The sequence below is a fragment of the Oreochromis niloticus genome, linkage group LG7, assembly GCF_001858045.2.
Source record: "Oreochromis niloticus isolate F11D_XX linkage group LG7, O_niloticus_UMD_NMBU, whole genome shotgun sequence".
NCBI lineage: Eukaryota > Metazoa > Chordata > Actinopteri > Cichliformes > Cichlidae > Oreochromis > Oreochromis niloticus.
In genome coordinates, this window is record NC_031972.2 from 59,183,843 (window position 1) to 59,207,540 (window position 23,698).

Genomic DNA, 23,698 nt, shown 5'->3' on the forward strand with positions numbered 1-23,698 from the left:
GCGTTTGGGTCCTTTGTCTCCATTTTCCACACACCCGAATGTGACACTTTCTTAACAACCAGCTAAAAATGAGGGGTTCACACCCCACACCCCACACAAATTATAATTGGTTTAATAATTTCAGCTCAGTGTGAAAATCTATGTCTTGCTGTCAATTATGGTTCCATTACTTTTTCTCCTTTACTCTCCATTTCACTGTGTGTAAGCCCCTCCCACCACAGACTGGAGATGCACAAAAGAACTTTTAGCCAAAAATTGAGAATTCTTTACTCTAATGCCCAAAAACGTAATGTCCTTGCAAGTGTGAAATCGACTAGGTTGATAGTTGTGAAGAAAAGCAAAGAACAAACACATACAGAGATTTCTTCCTTCATCTTTTGATAAAGGACCAAAATTCTAAAGATACAGTTCGCTGACTTTCCCACGTAAAACAGGCAGTGTTGTCACAAGATTTAGAGGGACAGAGAAGCAGTTGGTAAGAGAGTATAAAGGTAGCATAAGCCAGAGGTTCCCAAAGTGTGGGGCCCGCCCCCTAGAGGGGGCGCAGAGCCATTGCAGGGGGGTGCGCGGTATGAAAAGAAAAAGAAAAAAAAGAGCGCTTGGACACTGTGGACAGGTTTTTGACGGGGCTGCCACATAAACGCAAAGCAGGAGATAAAGCATCGCCAAATATGTTTCCAAACCAACTTCCTTCAAAGCCAAAGACAGGAAAATATTGTAGCGGGCCAGAGCTGTTCGGGGTTTTGTTATTGACAGTTATGTTCTGTTGTCATGTTGCCGTGGTTACAGGTGACGCTCTCTCTGCGAGTGTGTGTTTCCGGGTGGGAGAGCGCCTTTTTTTGTTGTTGTTGTTGCTGCGCCGAGGTGGGTGTTAGTGTGTGTGCTCTTCGCCCGAAGGCTAATAAACGGCTGTGCTCGCTGGCTAACACGGCGGGAAGCAAGACCGAACGAAACCTCTGTCTCCTCCTTGTCTGAGCTCGCCACATTGGTGAAGTGGGATAGCTCACCCTCGCCGGAATGGAGAGAGACACTCAGAGGCTGGAGCAAGTCGTCGAGGAGAGTATTCACTGCTTGGGAAGTGGGCGATTGAAGAGAGAGCAAGCGAGCGGCCATGTAAGTCCCCCGACGGGTCTCGACAGCGCAAGCGCACCGCGGCAGCAGCTCGTCGCGACCGACGCTGGGACAGTGCTTCATGGGCTGCCTCTGTCGACCGACACGCCGGGCCCCCGACAGCGAGCAGTGGTGCCTGCAACGCCAGCTAAGGTACCGAAATACAACGGGCTAACCCCGCTAGAGCCCTACCTCTCACAAGTACAGCTAGCCGCGAGGCATAATGGCTGGAGCGATGAAGAGGCTGCTACACACCTAGCGCTAGCATTGGAAGGAGATGCACTGCAGGTACTCCTTGACCTAGCCCCGTCAGAGCAGCATGAGCTCCATGCCCTCACCATAGCACTCGAGAAGCGATTTGGGCAGCCGCACTCCACTGATCAGAGCAGGGAGCAGCTGACCAACCGGAGCCGTAGGCCGGGGGAGAGCCTGGGCACCTTTGCAGCGAATGTGTTGCTGTATGCTCGTCGTGGCTACCCAGAGTTCCCAGCAGCAGCCCGTGAGGAGCTTAGCCTGCATGCTTTCCTGCGAGGACTTTTCCCAGAGCGACTACGCCAACACGTCCGCCTGGCCATGCCTCAGACTCTCCGTGAGGCGCTCCTTGAGGCTGAAAGGGCCGAGCTTGTGCTCACATCGCGACCTGACCAGCAGTTGCGCCCCCCAAACTACCCTCAAATCAGAGCCGCAGACTGCGACAGTGAGGGGGAGGTCGCGGGGATATGCCAGCCGGAGCCCTTGGTGCCCTGGAGGCGTCCCCGTCGACCGACCGACCGCTGCTACCGGTGCGATGAGCCTGGCCACGTGGCGCGCGACTGCTTGGCGCCCGCCCCAAAGGCCAGAACTATGTGGCCTCAGGGGGATGAGAGGGGGAGCGGTACAGCGAGGGGACCACCGCTCCAGCTTCCTGCCCCCCTCCAAGAACGATGCATGGTGGCGGGCCTAGTCGGGCACCTCAAGGGACTCTACCTGAGCTGCTGTGTTGAGGACCAGCCCTGCCAGGCCCTGGTGGACACGGGGTCCACCATTTCCCTAATACGACCTGGTGTGTTTCCTGGAACATCCGGGCCGCCTGTGATGGGTTGGTCGCCCACCGACACCCAGCTGATGACAGTGATGGGGGAGAGAACTGACATGCGGGGGAAGAAACCGTTGCGGATCCGAGTGAAGGATCTGGAGCTGGTGCACGGCTTCTGGCTTGCTGACATCCAAGACCAGTGCATCATCGGCCTTGATCTGCTGACCCGCTGGGGGGCCTGCGTTGACACCGCGAAGCTGGCTATCACTCTTGGTACAGAGACTCTGGCCCTCCAGTGCGGTCAAAAGCAGGGAACCGGAGACTGCAGGCAGACGCGGCTGGTTCAGCACGCCATCGACACCGGCTCTGCTCAACCCATCTGTCAGCGCCCACGCCAGCTGCCCCTCGCGAAACGGCAGGGAGAGCGGGCCCAGGAGGCACGGGCGTAGCTACTGCTCAGGCCACAGCCGGCGGAGGGGGATGGCTCTCGTTGACCATGCAGCAGCTAAAGCAGGAGCAGGAGGCTGATGCGGGTGGGGGCCTGGCTGGAGGCAGCACGACGCCCAGGCTGGACAGGGGTGTCAGGACAGGGGCCCAAAGTGAACGCCTACTACTCCCAGTACAACAATCTGGACACCCACGACGGCCTCCTGTACCGGAGATGGCGGGCCCCCGAACAGGGCAAGGATCTCCCGCAGCTGTTTGTGCCTCAGTCGCTGCGGTCGCAGGTGCTCAAGCTTGTCCACGGCTCGGTGGGGCCAGCCACTATGGGAATGCTAAAACTCTCCGCCGTCTCAGGGGACAGTTCTACTGGCCTGGTTGTCGACGGGATGTGGAACTTCATGTGCACTGCTGTGACACCTGTATGGCACGGAAGGGCCCCACTCAACGCCCCACTGCCCCCCTGCCCCCCTGCAGCAGCGTCGGGTGGGGGCCCTGATGGAGAGAGTGGGAGGAGACGTCCTAGGGCCTTTCCCCGTCCCCGAGGCAGGGAACCGGCGCGTGTTGGTGGCCAGGGACTGCTACAGGAGGCTGAGGGAGCGGCCGTGAGTGGTTCATGACTACACTCGCCAGGCCAGGGTCAGCGCCGGAGTACGACAGAAAAGAACCTGCGACACCAGGTGCCGAGGGGGAGCTTTCGTGCCTGGCGACAAGGTTTGGGTGTACTGCCCGGTTCGCAAGAGAGGGGTGTCCCCCAGGCTGTGCGGTCACTGGCAAGGGTCGGCGGAAGTCGTGGGGCGGCTAACAGAAGTGGTGTACCGGATCCGCATGCTGGGCCCAGGGCACGTGGCGGTGTTGCACCAGGACAGGCTCTCACCGTACCGCCCGCCCGCTCCAGCAGCTGCCGGGGCAGGGGATGCTGGTGGCACCCCAGGTTCTCATCCAAGTGACTCTTCCCCTGCTGGTCGAGATCGGCCTGCGCACCGAAGGAAGACACATGGACATTTGCAGGACTTTGTGTGGGATAATGGGGTTGTCGGGGACGACTGACCCCTTAAGTGGGGGCTATGTAGCGGGCCAGGGCTGTTCGAGGTTTTGTTATTGACAGTTATGTTCTGTTGTCATGTTGCCGTGGTTACAGGTGACGCTCTCTCTGCGAGTGTGTGTTTCCGGGTGGGAGAGCGCCTTTTTTTGTTGTTGTTGTTGCTGCGCCGAGGTGGGTGTTAGTGTGTGTGCTCTTCGCCCGAAGGCTAATAAACGGCTGTGCTCGCTGGCTAACACGGCGGGAAGCAAGACCGAACGAAACCTCTGTCTCCTCCTTGTCTGAGCTCGCCACAATATGGTGAAGCATATCTTTCCTTTGGCTTCACCTGCACAAGTGCCAAGGTAGGTCTCCCCTGCAGAATTAGTTTCCCTGTGTCGGGAGCACGCGCTGGGCTCTCCAAATCACGGACAAACAGTATCCCACATTCTTGATTTTTAGTTCACAAACACTTCTTGTAATAACTAACTACTCCTGACATTTTGGACATGTTAGCTCTTTATGCAGTAAAGTTACAGTGGGATACAAATAATATCAGACTGATCCTGCCATAATTTGTTCCCCCTGTTCGAATCACGGACAAACAGCATCCAACAGCTGTTTATGTGTTTAAACCCATTTTGCACAGACAGACATTTTTTGAAAAATGTATTGATAGCAATGTTGAATATTATTAGGAAAAAAAACAACTACACGTAAAATAATTACACCGTGACGCCTCTGCCTTTCTAAATGCAGGGACAGTAACTGCGTGTATATGTAAGCGTGTAAAACCTGAAGATAGTCAGATTAACAGTAACAGTATTTTGTCTCTATCTGCCATTCTGCAGTTCATCTCATGTAAACAATAACGTGGCGCACAGCGTGACGTGAAAAGAGGCACATACCTTTGACGTTGCGTGACGAACTCTGTATTCCTCGTCCACACGTAAACGCAAAAAAGGAGTTTTAAATAATCTCCATTTTCGGTGAATCGCAACGCCGTTTACGTGTTGACGAAAAGCCCAAACGCATAGAAACAGCTGAGTTTTCAAAAATACCCGTGTAGGTGTGGACGTAGCGTAAAAGAGTTAGTATATTTTATTACTACCTGTAATTTATTGTCGTTTACTTGTATTTGCTTAATTGTTTACTAAATGTTTGAGGTGTGAAATAAACCGCAATGGAGTTTGTAAACAAAATATGGGTGTGTGTGTTTGGAGGATGTGTTTGTGTGTGTGTGGGGGGGGGTGTTAGGTGGTGGTGGGGGGGGGGGGGCACGAACATTTTTCTTGTAAAAAAGGGGGGCATGGCAAAAAAAGTTTGGGAACCACTGGCATAATCTAATGAAATTAAACATGAATGCGAGTGACAAAGCGCTACATGTTAGCCTTTATAATGTTGAAATTGTGTGTCGTGTGGGATGGTGCTCTTTGGGATGTGTCTGATGGAATCTGCATGATGACAAGATAAAAGTCAACATACGAGACAGGAAGAGAGATACAAAGATTAGCTCTTCTAACAGCTTTAATTCCCACTGGGCTTAGTCCATGTAAGTGACTGTCCACAGGTTTTAGTAATGAGACTGACAGTGAGAATAATAATTGGCTATATAGTTCGATTTTCCCAGTCATGAGAAAGACAAACGATTCCCACAGAAGAATGTACATCGTGCAATTTTAATCCTCATAAGGAGCAAGAATTACCCTGCAATCATTTAATTTGTACTTACATGCATTGATACTGTCCTCTTGAGAATAAGACAAATACCATGGGAGTGTAATGATCCCAAGCAATTAAAGACTGTCAGTGTGATAAATATTATATTGTTGTTCTCAATTTTTCCATAAATTCATATGCACTAAATGATGTTTTGGACTGAAGGTGCCAAAAGCTGAAATGTGTTCTGATTGCAATATGGTGGCTTGCACAATGAGGCAAATAACAATTATAGAGAACAGAATTTTTAAACTAAATTTGCTGGAAAAACACAACTCAGGAAATTAATTTGCATCCAGAATCTCAAAATAAATGCCATATTTAAAAAGAGAAATGTAAATATACACATGGGACAAAAAGGATATAAGAAAAAGCTTTAAAATGTATTTGAAATGGTAAAAAGGAGTGAAAACTGCTAACCAAACTCAAATAAGAAATTGTAAGAAAAGCCACACACAATATACAGATGGCAACAGTTTACTTGGACTGCAGATTTATATTGCGAAGAGAAGTAATAAGGCAGACATTGAGAGGCCTGCATGTGCTTGTGTGATGGTTGTGACTCTGAATAAATGCAGAATGTGCAGAGTTTGGGTTGACGGGTATGTGCAGACATGGGCGTGTGTGTTAACTGGTGGGCACTAAATTCCTGCATTGAAATGCCTCACCCCAGCCTGACCATAAACTTGCCATTGCTAATTAAGGCGTGACTTTCTTCTCTTCCTTTCCCTGCGACTCTTTCTCTCAATCATAGCATTTAATGACCAAAGCTTTCCTTCATTCTGTCACAGTGCTAGCAATAGATGTTTTCCATTAGGCGAGTGGAAAGGTTCTATGTTTTACTGACAAAGATCCAGATGGTAATTAGGAAAGTTAATGAAACTGCTGCTCACTAAATCATCTGTCATATCGCACGTTCCGTTTAAAAAATCCATCACTCTAAAAAACATTTATCTGAAGGAAAACACCGAGGCAGGTACGCACAGATTGCAGTGGAAAGATTCACTCGAAATGTGGGTTGGTAATGTGTCTACTTACTCTAACAAGTTAACAGTCTCTTGAGATATTGTCCTGCTCTTCCTAAACACAAAGTTGTTTCCACCCCCTTGGGGAATGAATAGTGAATTCTGAACCTGTCTCTTCCTGTCTCTAATGCTGTTTATGTTCCACCTCCCTGCAGCTATTTTCCCTAAATCATACACACAATGAAATGGAAGGATGCCAACACAGGCAAAACAAGGATTTTCTCTCTTATTTTCTAACCAAAATAGAACCTTCAGATTGTGCTTGTGTATTATTCACTATTTACTCCACTTCATTTCTTCAGAGCAATTGCTACTAGAGAAATAAATTCCCCAGAGGAAAGAGTCCACCTTTGGCCATACAATCGCCGCTTCCCACAGAACACAGGAGAAAGAGCTGTGAATCCACGCTATCTGTTGTTTAACAAATGAGCGCCTGGGTTCCAGTGGATTTATGTGAGTCCTGGGCTTATGCTGTTCTAGGATGGTCACGGTAAATCTGCTATTTTTGTCAAGGTGTGAAATGTATTCCACTGTTAAATCACACACAGGGGCCTTCCTAAGACAGTGTACCACACATACGCGCACACACACACACACACACACACACACACACACACACACACACACACACACACACATCCAGACACACCACACATCCAGACACACCACACATACACACACACATTCCTGCACACAATCTCGAGCTCCTGCAGAACTTTTACGTCCTTCATTAAATTGTTTCTACTAGTAGAAACCCACATTGATGGCCTCGTGGGTAGCTGGCTAACAGGCAGAAAAAGAAAGAACAAGAAATGGAAAGAGAGAGATGGATTTCCGTGTGGCCTTGATTCATTAGTAGATACAGTCACATCACCTGTATGTGGATGACTGGCAAAGTGTGTTAAGAAAGAATACCATAGGATATAGAAATACTTCTGATAAGGGCTTTTAGCACATACCGTTCATACATTCTTCTTAATTTTTCTTCACATTTCAGGTCAAATTTATTTCTCCTCATCTTTCATCTTACTTTCACTTTACATCATCTATATCTACCGTCTAATGCCTAATTCTATTACTGTTTTGTTCCCCTTCTTCTAATTTGCAGTAGGCTGATCTCCAAATAATGGTCAATACCATTATTTAAACTCCTCTAATACATGAAATCAAGAAAGAATTAACCTTACAGAGTCTCTATTGTCGTTGGTATGCTGTAGAGGTAACTACAACAAGAGGTAGCCACAAGATTCAGCAGATTAGCTTTAAATCATATACTATGTGTTTTGAAGATTGTGTAATTAACATTTCATATAAAACAAAAAAAAAATAATTATGTGTAATGCCCTAGAGAACACTGTGAGAAACTAATAGGATTTTCTTTATAGCTCCTTGCAAATAGCTATGATATAGTTGCTTGGATAGGGTATTCTCTTTTTAATCTAGTATTAGAGTCTGTCTGCTGCTGGAGTTACCTCAACCTTTTGATCTAGGCCAGGTATGAGGATAACATATTGCCGATTCCTGCAGTCGCTGGGCATCAATGACAGTCAACCCTCTGGGGATTATTTGGTGCACTGCGAGGGTTAGCTAACTGTTGCAGGCATAAATGAAGGGCCATTAAAGTGTTTAACAGTCCACTTTTTTTTCATTTCCCATTGTCTTTAAAGCAGTGGATTAGTGTGGTATATTTACAGTTCACATGAGTTTGGACAAAGATGAAAAAAAAAAATGACTGCAAAAATCAAATTAAAGCCAAGTGAAGAAACAGTTCTGCATCAGGCTATACCCCATTTAGGTTAGAACCCCTGGCAGCAACGCCACTGTGGCCTGCTTGCCACCATTGTCTGACACAAAATGACAGCACAGTGAGGAGATGCAACTCGTGCTATCTAGACAACACCCCCGCCAGACTCCTGGGAATAGCAATTAATTACTCAAGTAATTTAAAGCAGCACCATGCTTGTCCTAAACAGCGGAATAATATGATGAAAAAGATCTGAAGAATGAACAAGCTTAAAATATCTCCACAATGCATACATAGCATTATACATTTGATGGATCCCTTTGCAGAGGCACGTTTCTTCAATTTACGAGTAGCAGTCAGTAGCCCAATAAAAAGGACAACACTGTATTTCTGCAGGTTTTACTGAAATATACTCCATTATTCTCACTGTCAACTCAGTGGCAGCATATTCATAACACACTCACATCAATGACCCCAAACATCCCAGAGAACCTGTATAGTACTGTGACCTGCCAATAATGGATAACTTAACAAACTGCTTGTGTGAAACTCAGGGAAAACATTGCCAGTAGACTGAAAAAAGGAGAGATTAGAGTACGATACTGTACTTTATGAGCACCATTTGGTAACATTGGTGTACTAGTGTTTGCCATTGCTAGCAAATGTGGTAATGATTAGCAAAATGGGAAGTGATTACCTTTTTTCTTTAAATAGAAACAAAAAATATGACAGGACAGTAAAGTATACAATCATGCAGAAAGTAACAAAATTGATTTAGCAGAGGAAAGCAACCAGAGGCTACAGAAAGAGAAAGAAGCGCAAAAAAATAAAACAAATTGTTAACCTTGAGGGTAAAAAAAAAACAACTTCTATTTAAGAAGAGTTCAACTCCAAGAGTACAGCTGCTGTTCTTCTTCTTATAATGGTCACCATGATGAAGATAACCTGAGGCTTATTAAAAGATTCATTCCATACACACACAGCAGTGATCTCTTTTTATCATCCGCCTTCCTACTCAAAGTACAAGCTCACATGAGGCGTATGGGCTCTCGTTTGAAACTTCATCTCGAAATTAAGCCTCACTCATCTCTTTGCTTCGCCTGAGGTGCAGAAAACCAGTGAGTGAGAAATGGTGCAGAGCAGAATCAAAGTGAAAGAAGCACAGAGTAAAGATGCAAAGAAAGGGAAAGCTGAAGAGTGATGACAGATGAAGGACTGGAAAGAGAACAGTTAGAGAGATTTTAAATGAGTGAAGGCTTTTTGCCTTTTAGGAAAAGCCAGTGCACCAACAAGCTGGGCATGTATTGGATAAAGTTGTAGTTAAAGTGGACAGATGAATACACTGAAAGACTAAGAAATGCAAAGTAATACACAGTAAAGGAGGTGAAGGTTAGCTTTCTCCTTCAAACATTTCCTTTCATTCTTTATCTATTCAGTCACTACTCTGACACTGTTAAACACAGGGTACAAGTTAAAACTAAATGGAAATTTTCCTGTCAAAGGGCAAGGTTTCCTCCAGACAGCTGAAGCAATTTTCATACACAGACAGTCAGACTGCTGAAGTCGAAATAATTGTGAGGAAAAAGATGTACTCAGAGAGGCAAAACCACAGAAGTGGGGTAGGTACACTTACCCCAACCTCTACGTGATCCGAGCCCTTGTCATCCTGCTTGTGGAGAATCTCAAAGTAGTATCGTCTGGATGAGATCAGACTAGAGGGGAAACAAGGAAAGATCAATTATTAGATATTGAATATTACTTATATATACATATATATATATATATATATATATATATATATATATATAATATATAGGGTTAATCTATCTAAAATATGCTGTCCTACAGAGAAGAAGGCAAAAAAATGGAAGTAAGCCACAATATAAAAATCCTCATGTCCTGAATAAATTACGATCGATGCTGTGCATTAGTTAATATTTTGCTCTTATGCAGGCTCCAGTATTTCTCTGAAACTCCTGGCTAGGCTAAGTAGAGGACCGATTTAAAGTTTTACTGTGTATATTTTTTCTTACAATGTGACAATGCAATATTTCAGTTTTCACTTCATGGATAACAGGCCTCCATCTGTTACTGCGTGGGAGACACCAAAGCACTGCTGAACACACCATTACCCCTCAAAACACACATATACAGTAGTGTCATGATGCATATGTATCCATGCGTGGACTGCGGTAAGTATTTCCTCCTATGATTTCTGGCGTTATCTGCAGTCATCTCCACCATTTTTGTGTCGTCTGATTTGCTCAGATCTTTGTTTCTGTTTCCTGTGACTATTTTCTTTGATGTTTTCCCTTCCTTTTCTTCTGTCTCCCGTTTGTCTCCTAACACAAATACAAACTGATTTTCTTTGATGAAGTCTTTGTTTTGAATTGAAAATAGCCTGACAAAAGCAGGACGGATGTGATTTTAAAAAATAAAAAGGAAAGGCAAGCAAACAGAAATAATTTTGTTATATGTAATCCTTGACACTATACCCATGAGGAATCCTGATAAGGATGTACAGATACCTCCAGGAGGTAAGACAGGTTCTCAGAAGCCAGCTGAATGGCTGGAATAAGATCCAAGCCATCAATACATATGACCCACTGGTCAGCAGATACGCAATTGGAATATAAAAAAAAAATGGCCGCAGGAGGAGACAGATGCCACTGACATCAAGACACGAAAACTCCTCACAATGCACTGAGATCTCCACCTGAAGTCCAACACCCTGAGGCTCTATGAACAAGGGAAAGTGGGAGGGCGAGGATTAGTGAGTGTCAGAGCCACTATCCAGGATGAAATATGGATGCATCCATAAATACATCACGAAGATAGTCTCCTGAGATGAGCTGCTCCAAGAGTGTCTCAAGCAGCTGAAGACAGAACAGGAACAGGAAGAGGAATGGCTTTGTGGACAACCAAACTGCATGGGGTGTACCAATGACAGACAGAGGAAGTGACTGATATAAAGAAATCCTACCACTCGCTAGAAAAAGCCTGCCTAATGGACAGCACAGAGTATTTGATCATGCGAGTAGAAGAACAAACTAAGGATCAGATCCATGGAGGCTTCAGCAGCCATAGCCGACAGAACCCAGGTTGCAGATTGTGCAAAGGTACCCCGGAGATTATCCAACACATAGTAGCAGGGTGTAAGATGCAAACTGGGACAGTGTACAGGAATATCTGTACCTCATATGAACTAAAATCCCCAAGTGTCCATGGGAGACACTGACAGAAGTGGTTGAGAAGAACAGGGTTAAGATCCTATGGACTTGCAGCTCAACCAACCAGACATAGGACCAGAGGACTACACTTGTGATAGATGTGGCAATCTCTGCAGACTAAAGTGGTCCCAGTGGTAACAATAGCATTAGGAGCTATGACCACCCCCAAACTGGAATAGTGGCTCCAGCACAACATCAGAGGGCAAGTATTCAATGCATAGTATCCAACATCTCATCAGTGTATCAGTCTTTGTCCACCTGGACAAAGACTGATACACATATGTTTACTTTTGATCTAAACGTTGCCCTACTTTAGAGCTATAATCGAAACAACATGTCTTGGTTGAATTTAGGTGGAATTCAATTTTTCTCGCTGTGCCTAAAAAGGCAGCTCTTCAGCAATCAAATGGATCTGTCATCTTGTGCTTGCTAAGTGTATACTTAAGTACTAAGTGCCAAAAAAACCCATATATTTTACCATTCAAAACACCCCTTAACAGTTAGACTGTGTGTGTATGTTTTCATTTCTGATGTTGTTGACCGAGTTGAAAGAAAAGGACAAAAGCTGAAGGGGGATGGTCACGTGTCCCCCCCTCCCCATGCATAAATGCCGCTGCATCATCCGGCTGCCCAGCTTTCTGTAACCAATAAATCATTGCAGGTGCACGGGAGCAGTGACAGTGTGCTAAGGTCACTCTCTCATGAATAGGGAATATCTCTGTGCAGCTGCTAAAATGGCACTCAGAAAACTAAGTGCCACTTTCAGCTTTTGGAACCCTGCTTGCCCTCTCCCAAACGATTCAAACATCACCCCATTCATAACCCCGTAATTTATACTGAGCTGTGATTAAAATCCAAAGACAAATCTTATTTTTAACTCACCGCTGTAAAAACACAGTGAAAAGACCCATCATGGTTAATGTTAGATGTGCAGCAGGATTGAGTAATTGAGACTCGAGAAGAGACCAGTAGGCAATAAACAGTGAAGGATATCACATGAAACTATTACAATCAGACACCAGTTTTAAAAAGGGGAATTTATTAGAGAAACTAATCTTGCTGTCCTAATTCTACCAAATTTCATTTTTGGTTAACACACGCCATCTTTTTTTCCCCTGACCAACCTGACTTACTAATCAATTTTTTTGACTTTTAGCATATCCACTTCACATCCGTGCCCAAACAACTTGAGATCATTTTAGAGAATATGATCCTATTTCCTGAACCTTCATTAGATTGTCTACTTAAGCCTATAATCTGACTCGATCTGGGGGATAATTTAATATCAGAGCTGAGAGGATGCATTCTGCCGCCACAATATTTCTGTGTTACATTGATTAAAGATATGAAGGACAATCACATTAAAATAAAAGCTGAATACAACATATGTCAACGTTTGACATGTCTTTCCTTTAGCTCCACTCTTACAGATGCAAGCCTATTCACGGCACACTTGTCCGGCACAAGTTTGCTTACCTTACTAGTTAAAAGAAGCCAGAAAAACCAAACACACAGAGAGACAGCAGAAAAAACTATAACTGAAACAAAGGCAAAGTAAGACAAAGAAAAAAAACATATCACACAGAGAAGCAAGTAATGGAAAAATATGAAGAGAGCGGAACATTAAGTTTTATTCACGTACTTTTCTGTCCTTTGTTTATCTATTCCCTTTATAACTTCACAGTCATTTTGTAGGCCATTTCACATTTGATTTGTGTAATTTTGTTCCACTGTTCATATATTTGTTTACCCACGAGAGAATAACTGTTGGCACTTTTCGGCTTATAGCTATTTCCTGTTTTAAACTTTGCATAAATTTTTGTCTTTGCCTTGTTTCTGTTTTCAGTCTGGTGTGAAAAATATGAATATTTTTTGGGAGGAAAAATAAAGAACCGGAAAAAGATTTGAATCAAAAATAATTTTTCAAAAATGAATATGACAAATTATGATGGAGAGAATTTGAGATACTTCAAAGTGCTTTATAAAACTGAACGAACGCAGCAAAAGATGGAGAATGAGAAAGACAAACAAAAGAGCATAGAGGAACAGTGTAGGAGGACTGGTCACACCAATCGTGATGGATGATGAGGCAGGCTGCGGTCGAAAGAGATGAAGTGACAAAGACACAGACGGAAAGAAAGATGAAGGAGGAGCGATAAATAGCAAATGAAGTGAAAGAAAAAAAACACAGGGAGTTATAAATGATTTCTTGAAGGAAAAAATACATTACAGTGAATACCACTGATCACTGATCACGTCCTGCCAGAAAAGAAAAGGGAAAAAAAACATTAAAGAGCAAGTGAAGGGCAAATGAGAGATTTAAGAGGAAAGAATAACTATTAGTGTGTGACTCAGAGGATGAGTAGAGGACACAAAACAGCAGTCTAATTGCCTGACTAATTGGAGTCTTTGTTTCCAGTTTCCCTTCATTGGGCTGAATGGATAGCCAGACAAAGAAACTTGACTTGGCTGGATAACAGAAGAACAGACTGTTGAAGATAAATACAGAGAATATCACGAGTGCCTTCCGGGTATCTGCTACCTCTAAAGTATAAAATATTTATTTGCCATGAAATGTATAGAAAATCCTCTCACAGAATCTTGCAGAAAAAAGTGTTGGACCAAAGAAATACTCTCACTCCAGCCGACTGACAGACACACACACACGAGACTCAAAATTACTGATCTGGTTTGTAGCGAGCAGAAGTGAAGTGAAATAAAGGCAGTATACTGTCCTCCCCTGGTAAATACCCGTCCTTCTTCTCCTATTGTGAAATCATGACACACTCTCCAATCTGCCAATGGCCACAGCAATTTCCTGATTCTGCTTTTTCAATATCTCTTCTCTTTTTCAAACTCAATTTCTCATTAATGCTATCTGACTGTCACCCTGTCCCCATATCTCTCCCTTGCCCGATTCCTCCCTCTCTAATACCCACAGGTGGCCTTTAAAAAAAGACCCTTCTCGGTGAGTACACTTCTTTAAACTACATTAATGATACCAGTGTTTAGAGCTGCCCCAAGGAGGCCCACAAACTTCACTTTTCTCCCCTTGCGCCTTCTCCCCTCTTCACTCCATTTCTCATACATTCCTCTAATCCATCAGAGAGCTATCACGCTGCTCTTCCCTGCAGCCTCAATAAATCCTCTTTCTTCCATCCCCTCCCTTCGCTCTGCCCCTCTCCGTTCTCCTTCATCCCCATGCTCTTTCCCCATCTCTCGCTCCCTCTCTTTTTCGTGTCCGTCACTTCTTTCTGGCTCTTCTCACAGAGTCTCCTCTTCCTTTATCTACCACATCCAATTCCCCCATATGTAATTATCTAATACAACATTATAGCATTACTTTCTTCAGTGCCTTTTCCCCCCCTGTGGTAAATCTATAGAACATGTACAAGTGACTGAAAATGTATCTGCAGAAGATATACACGGATAATTCGTGTGATATTTTATGCCGTTTTTTGTAAATTCACAGTACCCACTATTTTAGTGCCCTAAACACTTAATAATGCACCAAACATGCTTTAATCCACACATTAAAAAACCTACTTAAAAAAAATCTAGTATTTGTTGAGCAGCGCAGTAGCATTGCTGTTTCAGAGATGCTCTGATCTAGTGTCCTGGCCACACTGACTTGGATCTCATCAAAACCGTTGAGGTCTTTAAACTGACACACATTGCCTGAATCCAACTGAGTGTTCTCTTTATGTCTAATAAATGCCAGATATTTCTCATCTGTTTTAATATTCATGAACGACTTTCACAGCATTTCACATACTCAAAAAAAGAGTGCAAGAAGATCAAACACCGATTCCTGCCTCACCTTGGCACACCTGGCCAACTGTTAACCTGTTAAAAGTGTCAAGTTTTCAGTTTCCAGTGTAGAAAACATCTGACAAGCACTGTATATAGAGCTGACAACTTTAGGCACAGTTGGATTCAGTTTATTAACAGGATTTCATAGCAAAACAAGAAAAAATATATTTAAAAAAACTAATGTGCTTATGATATGTCGGAATTCTTTTCTAAATACTGATCCCTTCTTATCACATGCTGAAAGATACCGGATATTCCGCTAGTCAATTTCTGAACAGCTTACATATCACTTTGCTGGCTGCTCAGTATGTAAAGTTAGACTAACCTGACCCTTCATCAACATGACTGTTGGTCGCACTCCTGTATTACTGCCAATCAGATGTTGGTTTCTGCAGTTTTACACAGCTCAACGTACATCAACACCCGAAATTCATTCTGATTAAACCTAAGCCACTGCACACTTGAACACACAGAGAAAGATACTCTCGAGCATAGATTTGCGTCTCAGCAGGCTCCCGTCACTCATAGAAACAGATGGTGGAGTAAAGGCCCGAGGGAGGAATACAGGACAGAGAAGTCACGGCAGTTTGCTGCCAAACAGCTTCATTCTAGTTCAACTGTTACAGGGTATCAGCCAATTACCATTAGCAGAAAGAGGTTAGAAGGTCCTCACACGCAACCAGGGCCATATGTGCACACAAGGAGACAGAGGTCACTTACATGTAAAAAAAAAAATACTGAGAGATGCCAATTGGAAGGGAAAATCAACATAGTGTCTTACCGAGGCAGTGATTTTGGAGTGATATAGCAGCAATTTAAAGTTTTGAACGTTGTCGTACTTCCTAATATGCTGATCAAAACAAAGGTTCAATTTGGCTGAAATCTGGTGACCATGAAGGTCAGAGCATATCATTTAAATCTTTTTTATACTTATCAAACCATTCAGGAACTCTGCTTCAGCCATCCTGGATAATACCACTCCCATCAGGCTAAAAATGCTTCACAGGAAAATGGTAATCACTCATAACATTCTTTTATTGATTTTCAGTAATACGTCCCTTGATGGGCAAAAATGGATCAAAACCACGCCAGAAAAAAGTCTTTCAGAGCATATCATGAAAGCCAGATCCCCTCAAGGGGATTTTCTTTTAATTGTCACCTACCTGTATATATAATGAGACAGAGTGGGCACTCAAACAGCACAAAGTAGATGCAATGCTCAGCTCGTGTGCGTGCTAAATCTGTATTCCTATGATGTCATGTGCAAAAACCACTACACTTTCCTCTCTCAAAGTACTCAAGTCTCTTCACCAGCTAATAGCCAGCAGTGCTTAAATGATTCAATTATAGATACTGAGAGATCCCATAGCGAAATAACTGGTCATTCTCCACTAGGTTTCACTCAGTGTTGCTGCAAAAGGAGCAGTGGACTCACTCCTTCCAGTTACTATCAGTCTTTAGAGGTTCTTTACCAAGTCATGCATATAAACAAAACAAAACAAATGGATATAAAACTATTGAAATAAAAGTAAAAAAAAAGGCAAAGGAAGAAGAAAAAAGGTGATGAAGAAGAAAAACAAAAAATGCGTCACATGTCATGTGTGTATTCACACAAACTGAAGAACAGACCCATGTGTCTGTGCATTTGGAGCTTGTGAATTGAATACTGCTCCTTCTAAATGCCAAATGTGGTATCACAGACAACCTTAGAATCATTTTCGACCTTAGCTTCTCATCACATCACTGCCAAAGTTCAGAAACACCCATTTCTGATTTGAGGCATTACAGACTGAAGGAAACAATTCTCAGCATTCTGCATTCAACAGAAGGTTCACACTAAAAGTTAAGGAAACAGTCAGTGTGTCAGGGGATGGGTTTGCGACCCAGCGTTTTCTGTTATTTTTTATTGTTGATTTCTTATGTTAATATTATGTTAAAATCATGTGCTGTTCTTAAGTTAAGGGTAGAGTTGAGTTGTTTTGTATTACTTATTTCATAACTTTAAGTTCTATTATTATTATTATTAGTTTGTCGTTGTTGAGTTTTAGTCTGGTTTATGTTTTTTCTATGCTTCCTTGTCTATGTATGTTCCCTTTGTGTCTCTCTCCTCTGTGTCCCCCTCTCTCTCTCGCTCCCTCTGTCTCTTGTGTCAAGCTTGCGTGTCCCAGTTTATGTCTCTCCATGTTTCCTGTTTTATTTTGAAAGTCTTGTGTTTCTATGTTCAGTGTGCTTAGTTATACTCTTCCCCTGTGCATCATTATGTTCATTTGTGTTAGCTGTGTCTCCCCATGTGTTTCCAGTTTCCTCATTATCCTTCTGTGTATTTAATCTGTGTGTTTTCATTCAGTCTTTGTCAGGTCGTCTGTTTGGTTTCATGTCTAGCCACACCATGTCTCAGAGTTCTTCTTACTGATCAGGTTCATGTTCGGTTTATTTCATAGTTCCATAGTCGCATGTAACTGATCAGTTCCACGTCCATGTCTCTCATCACAGTTTTCATAGTTTATCTAGTTATTGCCCAGTTTAGGTTTCAGGTTAGCTTTCGCCCTGTTCCCTCATGCTTTGTTTTTGTGTTCATGTTTCAGCCAAATAAACAGCTCGCCTTTTGTTTAAACCATAGTTTGTTTCTCCAGTGTCTGCATTTGGGTCCTCTTTCTCACTCCCACACAGTCTGTCTCCACAGACTGTGACACAGTGTTTGGTTACATTTTTGCAATGGAACCTTTACTTTAACTGAAAAATTCCAAACTGAAAAAGTGTAAATACTTTAACGAATTAAATAAAAATACAAATCACAAAAAGCAAAAACTAAATGCACCAAATACACATCACCTTTTTCATTTTTTTTTCAGCGTACAACTACCTCTTCAAACTGTTGTATTTGTATTGCAATACCTGTTCTGAACTTCTTAAATTGTGTCCCTGAAACTAATAAAAACTGAACTTTAAAAACAAAACAAAACCCTGAAATACCCCAAAAATGCAAATCTATTCTGGAAACTAACAAACTAACTGAAAAGAAAAAATTCTAATTCAATGAAAAAAAATCAAAGCAATAATAACTTGTAGTGCTGGCAAGATTTTTTTCAGCAATTTTTAAAATGATATTCAGATTCAGCACTACTGCCACATCACAGATTTACAAAAGCAAAGAAATGGATGAGCCAGACTACCAGTACAATAACAGCTCCCAATAAAAAGAAACACAATAAGGCACCATATTTTGGATATGTGCAAATGCAAAAAAAGTACATGTCTGAAAATCAGATAATAAACTCATGTGACTAAGGACTCATTTACAGTGTTTTCCAGGCAGGGAGTTCTTACAGGCCATGAACAGGTTTCAGATAGGGTGGTGAGTATCTTTTATGATCCATTGGGTTTGGGCAGTGCATCAATGCTTGTGTATCTCCTGGAGGGCAGGAAAATCACCTCCCGTGATGCACTCTCACCACTGTCTGAAAAGCGTTGCATTCCTCTACGGTGCAGTTTTTGTACCAGACGATACAGCAGCACAGCAGGATGCTTTCAATGGAACTGAGAACGCTGGAGCTCACACTAAATTTCTCCAGGTGCCAGAGGTTGTACAGTGGTTGTTGAACCTTCCTCATCATATTATTGGTGTGCATGTGGACCATTTGGGATCCTCTGTGATGGTCATCTGAGGTTCTGTTAATGTAAATGAGGTCATGCTCTCTCCTTGTCTGCTTGAAATCCATGATCAGCTCCTTGGTCTTATTAACATTGAGGGCAAAATTTTCTTGGTTATCAAGAAACCATTGTGTCTCCATCATCCATGGTTATACCCATCATATTAATTCTAATCTTCAACTAATTGCCAATCACATTCCAATTTGAGAGCCAAAAAATGTTCTAAAATCGAGCAGAGCAGCAGCCCAGCTCGGTCTGAATTCAGGATGGTTCAACTTATAGAATTTTAGTAAATGTCAATCACGCCCTGGTGTTGTCTGTGCAGCCTGAGGCTCTGTTAGCTGTTTCAGAGAGACGAGATAGCGTTGACAGGGTTATCAGAGTTCCTTATCTGACTACTTCACTGTCACTCATCAAGCTGTTGTGACAGCACCTAGCAGGCACTGCCAAACTATCAATTCGCAGCAGAGGCGGAGACAGATAAAAAAATGATCTCATATTGACACTGTTACTTGATTAAAAGTCAAAACAACATATTCTGCTGGCATCAGGAAAAAAAATGTTTTTTGTGCTTCTTACTTTGATTTGATGTTTTTAAAGTTTGATTTTAAATGTACAGAAATGTAACACCAAATATGTTCTATGTTTAGTGTCATTTGATTAAACACAGTAGAGCACCGCTGACTCACAGAATGAAGATTCTGGTGTTGAAACTCCCCGAGTGTATACCAAGAGGAGGAAAACACCCTGGATGGATCACCATCACAGGCAGAAAACGAGAGAACCCGCGGAAAATCCACAAAGACTCTGCAAGAACATGCAAACTTGACACAGAAAGAGCCAAGATAGCAGAACCCTCTTTCTGTAAGGCAGAAAATGGATGTGGGGACATATTAAAGAAACTGGAGCTGTCAAATGTTTTCTATTGTTCTTCACAAATAAAAGAGTAGCTGTCAAATGATGATCAAATATTATTTATATTGTGTTCCAAAAAACGAGCATGTCACCAGAAATCTAAAAATCTGTTTTAGTGGTGGTACTATAATTCATTTGATGATATGCTTACACAAATCCTCACTTGGATCTATTTTAATGAGGAACTAAAAAGTGTTTTGAAAGCAAGGAGAGGGCTGAAAGAGAATACCAACACCCTCTATTTTCAAGTTTTAATAAGCTCAAATCATATTTAAAATTCAGAAGAAACAATTTCACCCCTAATGCATGTGCATGACACGTACGCACAAATACACCCGCTCACTAATAGCATGAGTCATCACCTCCAGGAGTTGATAGCCAGGTGGTGTAGATGACTGTGGATGACATCTATTAAAACTGCCACCTAGGATGAACTTCCACACTTCATGGCAACAGGAAGGCCAACATGTGAGAAAACCATCACTCCAGCTGGTCTTTGAACTGCATGCACACAGAGAAAGCATTCCTACTTCTTCCCCTTTTACTGCTTTTAATTCAGTGTTGCACTGTTATTGTCACTATGACACGAGGTTCAGCAAGAGAGAAGGAGTGGACCACAAAAAACGAGCAACAAACGTGAGCGATCCCTGAAGGGAAAGATGTGGCAGAGTTTAGACCAAGGTAGTGCAGATGAAAGCGCGATATCCAAGATAACTACGTGCTTGATTTTATCTGTTTTATGTGCGCCTGTCCATCTATTTGAATATGCTTAAGTCTGTGGATGTACGTTTTCTAGTTGCAGTTGCCTCTGATTGCATTGTATGGAGACCTCCAACAGCCAAGTGAAGTGTTTAAAGTGAACCTCTCAACAACAATATGTTTCATTCCCTGACAATATGATTCAGCCCTGCAGCCGCCATTAGTCACTGTTCACTCAACTCTACTACAATCTGCTGTACAGGTCCAATGAACCAAGACATATAAATAACCACAGTCCAGAGTGTGAAAAAAACGAAACAACCTTGCTAACGTAGGAGTGTCTGTGTTTCACTCTGCTCTCCTCTGTTCAATTGCATTTCTGACGGCTGCTCTCTGTTTAGCTCTGTTCTGCTCTGTACCGTTTGACTCCGTTCTTTTAGGCTCCATTTTAATATAGCTCTGTCTCATTCCATCTAGTTCTGAGCCCACCATGAATAAAACCAAGAACAGCAGCACAGTGTGAGAGCTGTTTTAAATTGCAGTTTTGATTAAGGCTTTGTGCAGAACTTAGCTATGGCAGAATGAAGTCTGTAAATAGGCTCAAATGGCCCTGAACTTATTCTCCAATAACAAATTGTACAAGAAGATCAGGCTGACAAGGGCCTCATGTGTAATGACTTATAATTTTCACAGTGCCCATCTACAAAATTGAGTGTAATAAAAACCCGGGAACACTGAAATCATTTCGTTTTGTTCGATTATTCCTTGATTTTATCAGGTTTACAGATCTTTGAAATTACCAGGTGATAAAATCTAATGAGCGATAATAACAGCTGCTCACATTGTCTCTTTTTTTTTTAAAGAAAAAATAGACAGAAAGTGATATGTTATTCTCTTCTGCACTGCTCATTTGCTCATTTCAATTCCATCCCATACAATTTGAAGAATACCTTTTTATGAAGGCAAGGCAATTAATCCTTCTGCACACATTTGCCACGTTTGGGAGGATATCCTGCCACAAACAGATCGAGTGCAATGGTGTGTGAGGGATGCAAGTTGCACGGGGCAGCACGGGGAACATGCGGAAAATGACAAATAAATTGTTTTTTGCTTTGAGGTCCCACAATAAAGCCATTAGCTGCAGAGCAGACTTTCAAATAGCGCAGTATTTAACAAGCACATTCACATTAATGCAGACAGGCCTGTATTTTTTTGCATGCAAAAGTATGAACATGTTCTCATGCACACCCACACATGAAATAGCAAAACAGATTTTGTATAATTATATTAAACCTGACTTTCATGTCCTCTTTGACAGGGCTCCTCTAAAGCAAGTGAAAGTGAGCAGCTATAAAATCAAAATAGATTTGACTTCAGTTATCAAGCTCAAAAGCCCACAATTTTCAACTTGCTTCATCTCTGGAAAGAACAAAAATAAATAAATAAATAATGACATGACAGAGAAATCATAAATCACTTTACACATCAAGGCCAGGAAACATTAAACGCTTTCGGAGAGGTAGATGAAGGCAACAACTGCTGGGTGTTAATCATCGTTATATCAGATTTCAGTGGGATAGACAATGCGCCGTCCAGCCTTGTTCTCTTGAACACTTCCCCTTGACTGGCATAATTTTAAAAAAATAACAACAACGCACCCAAAATATTCTTTTAAGCAGATGCAAAATAAATTCACGTGCAAAAACACAGTAACAGGTCACAAAACTTGAAGTGTCACACCCAAATTCCTCTGCTGCACAACCTTTTTAATGTTCCTGTCATAATCTGCCTCCACGCTTGGTTGCTTTGTTGTTGTCTTGTTATTGTGGGAGACTGCAATATACTTGTCAGACAGGAAAAGAAAATAGAAAAACTTTCAACCGCATCCTCCTGTCTCTTCTTCTATTTCATTTTTGTCACCTCTTTGCTCTCCCTTGTAGGCTGGTGAGCTTTCTGTGCTAACCAGACCCAGTTAATCCTACGCACGGAGATAAAGTAACACTTGCACATACAGCATTCATGAATAAAAATGACTTCAGTATTATGGTTTGGTTTTATCCCGTCACAAAAACAACCTACACATAACAAACCTGCCAAAAAACAAAAGCATGTAGGCACAAACCGTGACGATAACCTACCGAAACCTCCAAAGCAAACACAATTTAAAAGCACACACACTGAGGTGTTACGTATGTGTAACTTCCAGCCAAGAACCACAGTACCACTGTTTTGTCATGAAGACCTGGAATAAGAACAGACTGTACAAACACACAAGAGACTAAACTGTGTGCGTGGGTATAGCTTTACGAAAAACAAGAAAAAATTCACCACCAGTAACAATGAGAATTCAATATATGATTAGACACTGGTGTGATGGAGAGAGTCAGGCTGAATAAACTGTAATGTAAAATCAATACTGTAATCAATATAAAGAATGTACAGGCCGCGTGAAACATATTCCCTGAATGTGTGACATCTCATTGGGTTTTCATAGCTTGGGATGTGGTTCCTTTTGATAATGGAACCATCACACTGAGGAAATAAAATGGCAAGCAGCATGACTGATTTTCATAGTATCATTATTATCTTTAATCATAATATAGAGCTGCGTTTGGAAGTATGACGTTCAGTATTTTTACTTTACAACTGAATTTTAAAAACAGTGGGATGGGAATAATCTGGGCCTCTGATTTTTCTATGCATGTATGGTGTATGTTTCAGTAATGTGTGATAAAGCTATGATTTCAAAGTTGGTCATTTTAATAGCAGTAAATTACCTCATATTGTAAATTCAGACACAGTCATGACTGAACTTCCACTAGATCCAGTGAGACATTTGTCAGTGTTAACTGAACACCTACACTGACTTAGAGCGTCACCTTAGAGGTCCATTTACACTTCCAACCAACACTTCTGATGTTATCACACTATATGTCCTGTCACTGTCTTTTTTCAACATAGTTCAGTCATTTGAACATATAGTGCACTATGTGGCTATTAGTACGCCTTATAAAATCACAGTCACTTTTCCCCCGAGTCAGCTAAGCAATCATTTATCAAGCATACAGTAATGGCAAAAAAAAGTACACCCTGTTTAGTCTAAGGTTTTACATACCAAGAGATAATTTAAAAAAAATCATTATTTATTAACAGAAGCAGTGGGTAGAAAACTCAGTACACCCTTATGGCTTTCAAAGCAATTCAGAGGGTAAATAGGAGCCATGTGCTGCTAATCAAATTGCCTTGATTAACTCATTTTTTTCATCAGAAAGTGTGAACGCCTCTATAAACACAGACGTTTTAAGCGGTTTGCTG

At 42.2% G+C, this 23,698-nt stretch overlaps 1 protein-coding gene across 1 annotated transcript in view; it reads right to left on the reverse strand.

Annotated features, from left to right (window-relative positions):
- b4galnt4a (beta-1,4-N-acetyl-galactosaminyl transferase 4a) overlaps positions 1 to 23,698 on the reverse strand; it is a 149,399-nt gene that overhangs the window by 17,739 nt on the left and 107,962 nt on the right. The window contains exon 8 of the mRNA XM_005471011.4: positions 9,709 to 9,787. Coding sequence (XP_005471068.1) covers positions 9,709 to 9,787 — 79 coding nt within the window. The remainder of the gene's footprint in view (positions 1 to 9,708; positions 9,788 to 23,698) is intronic.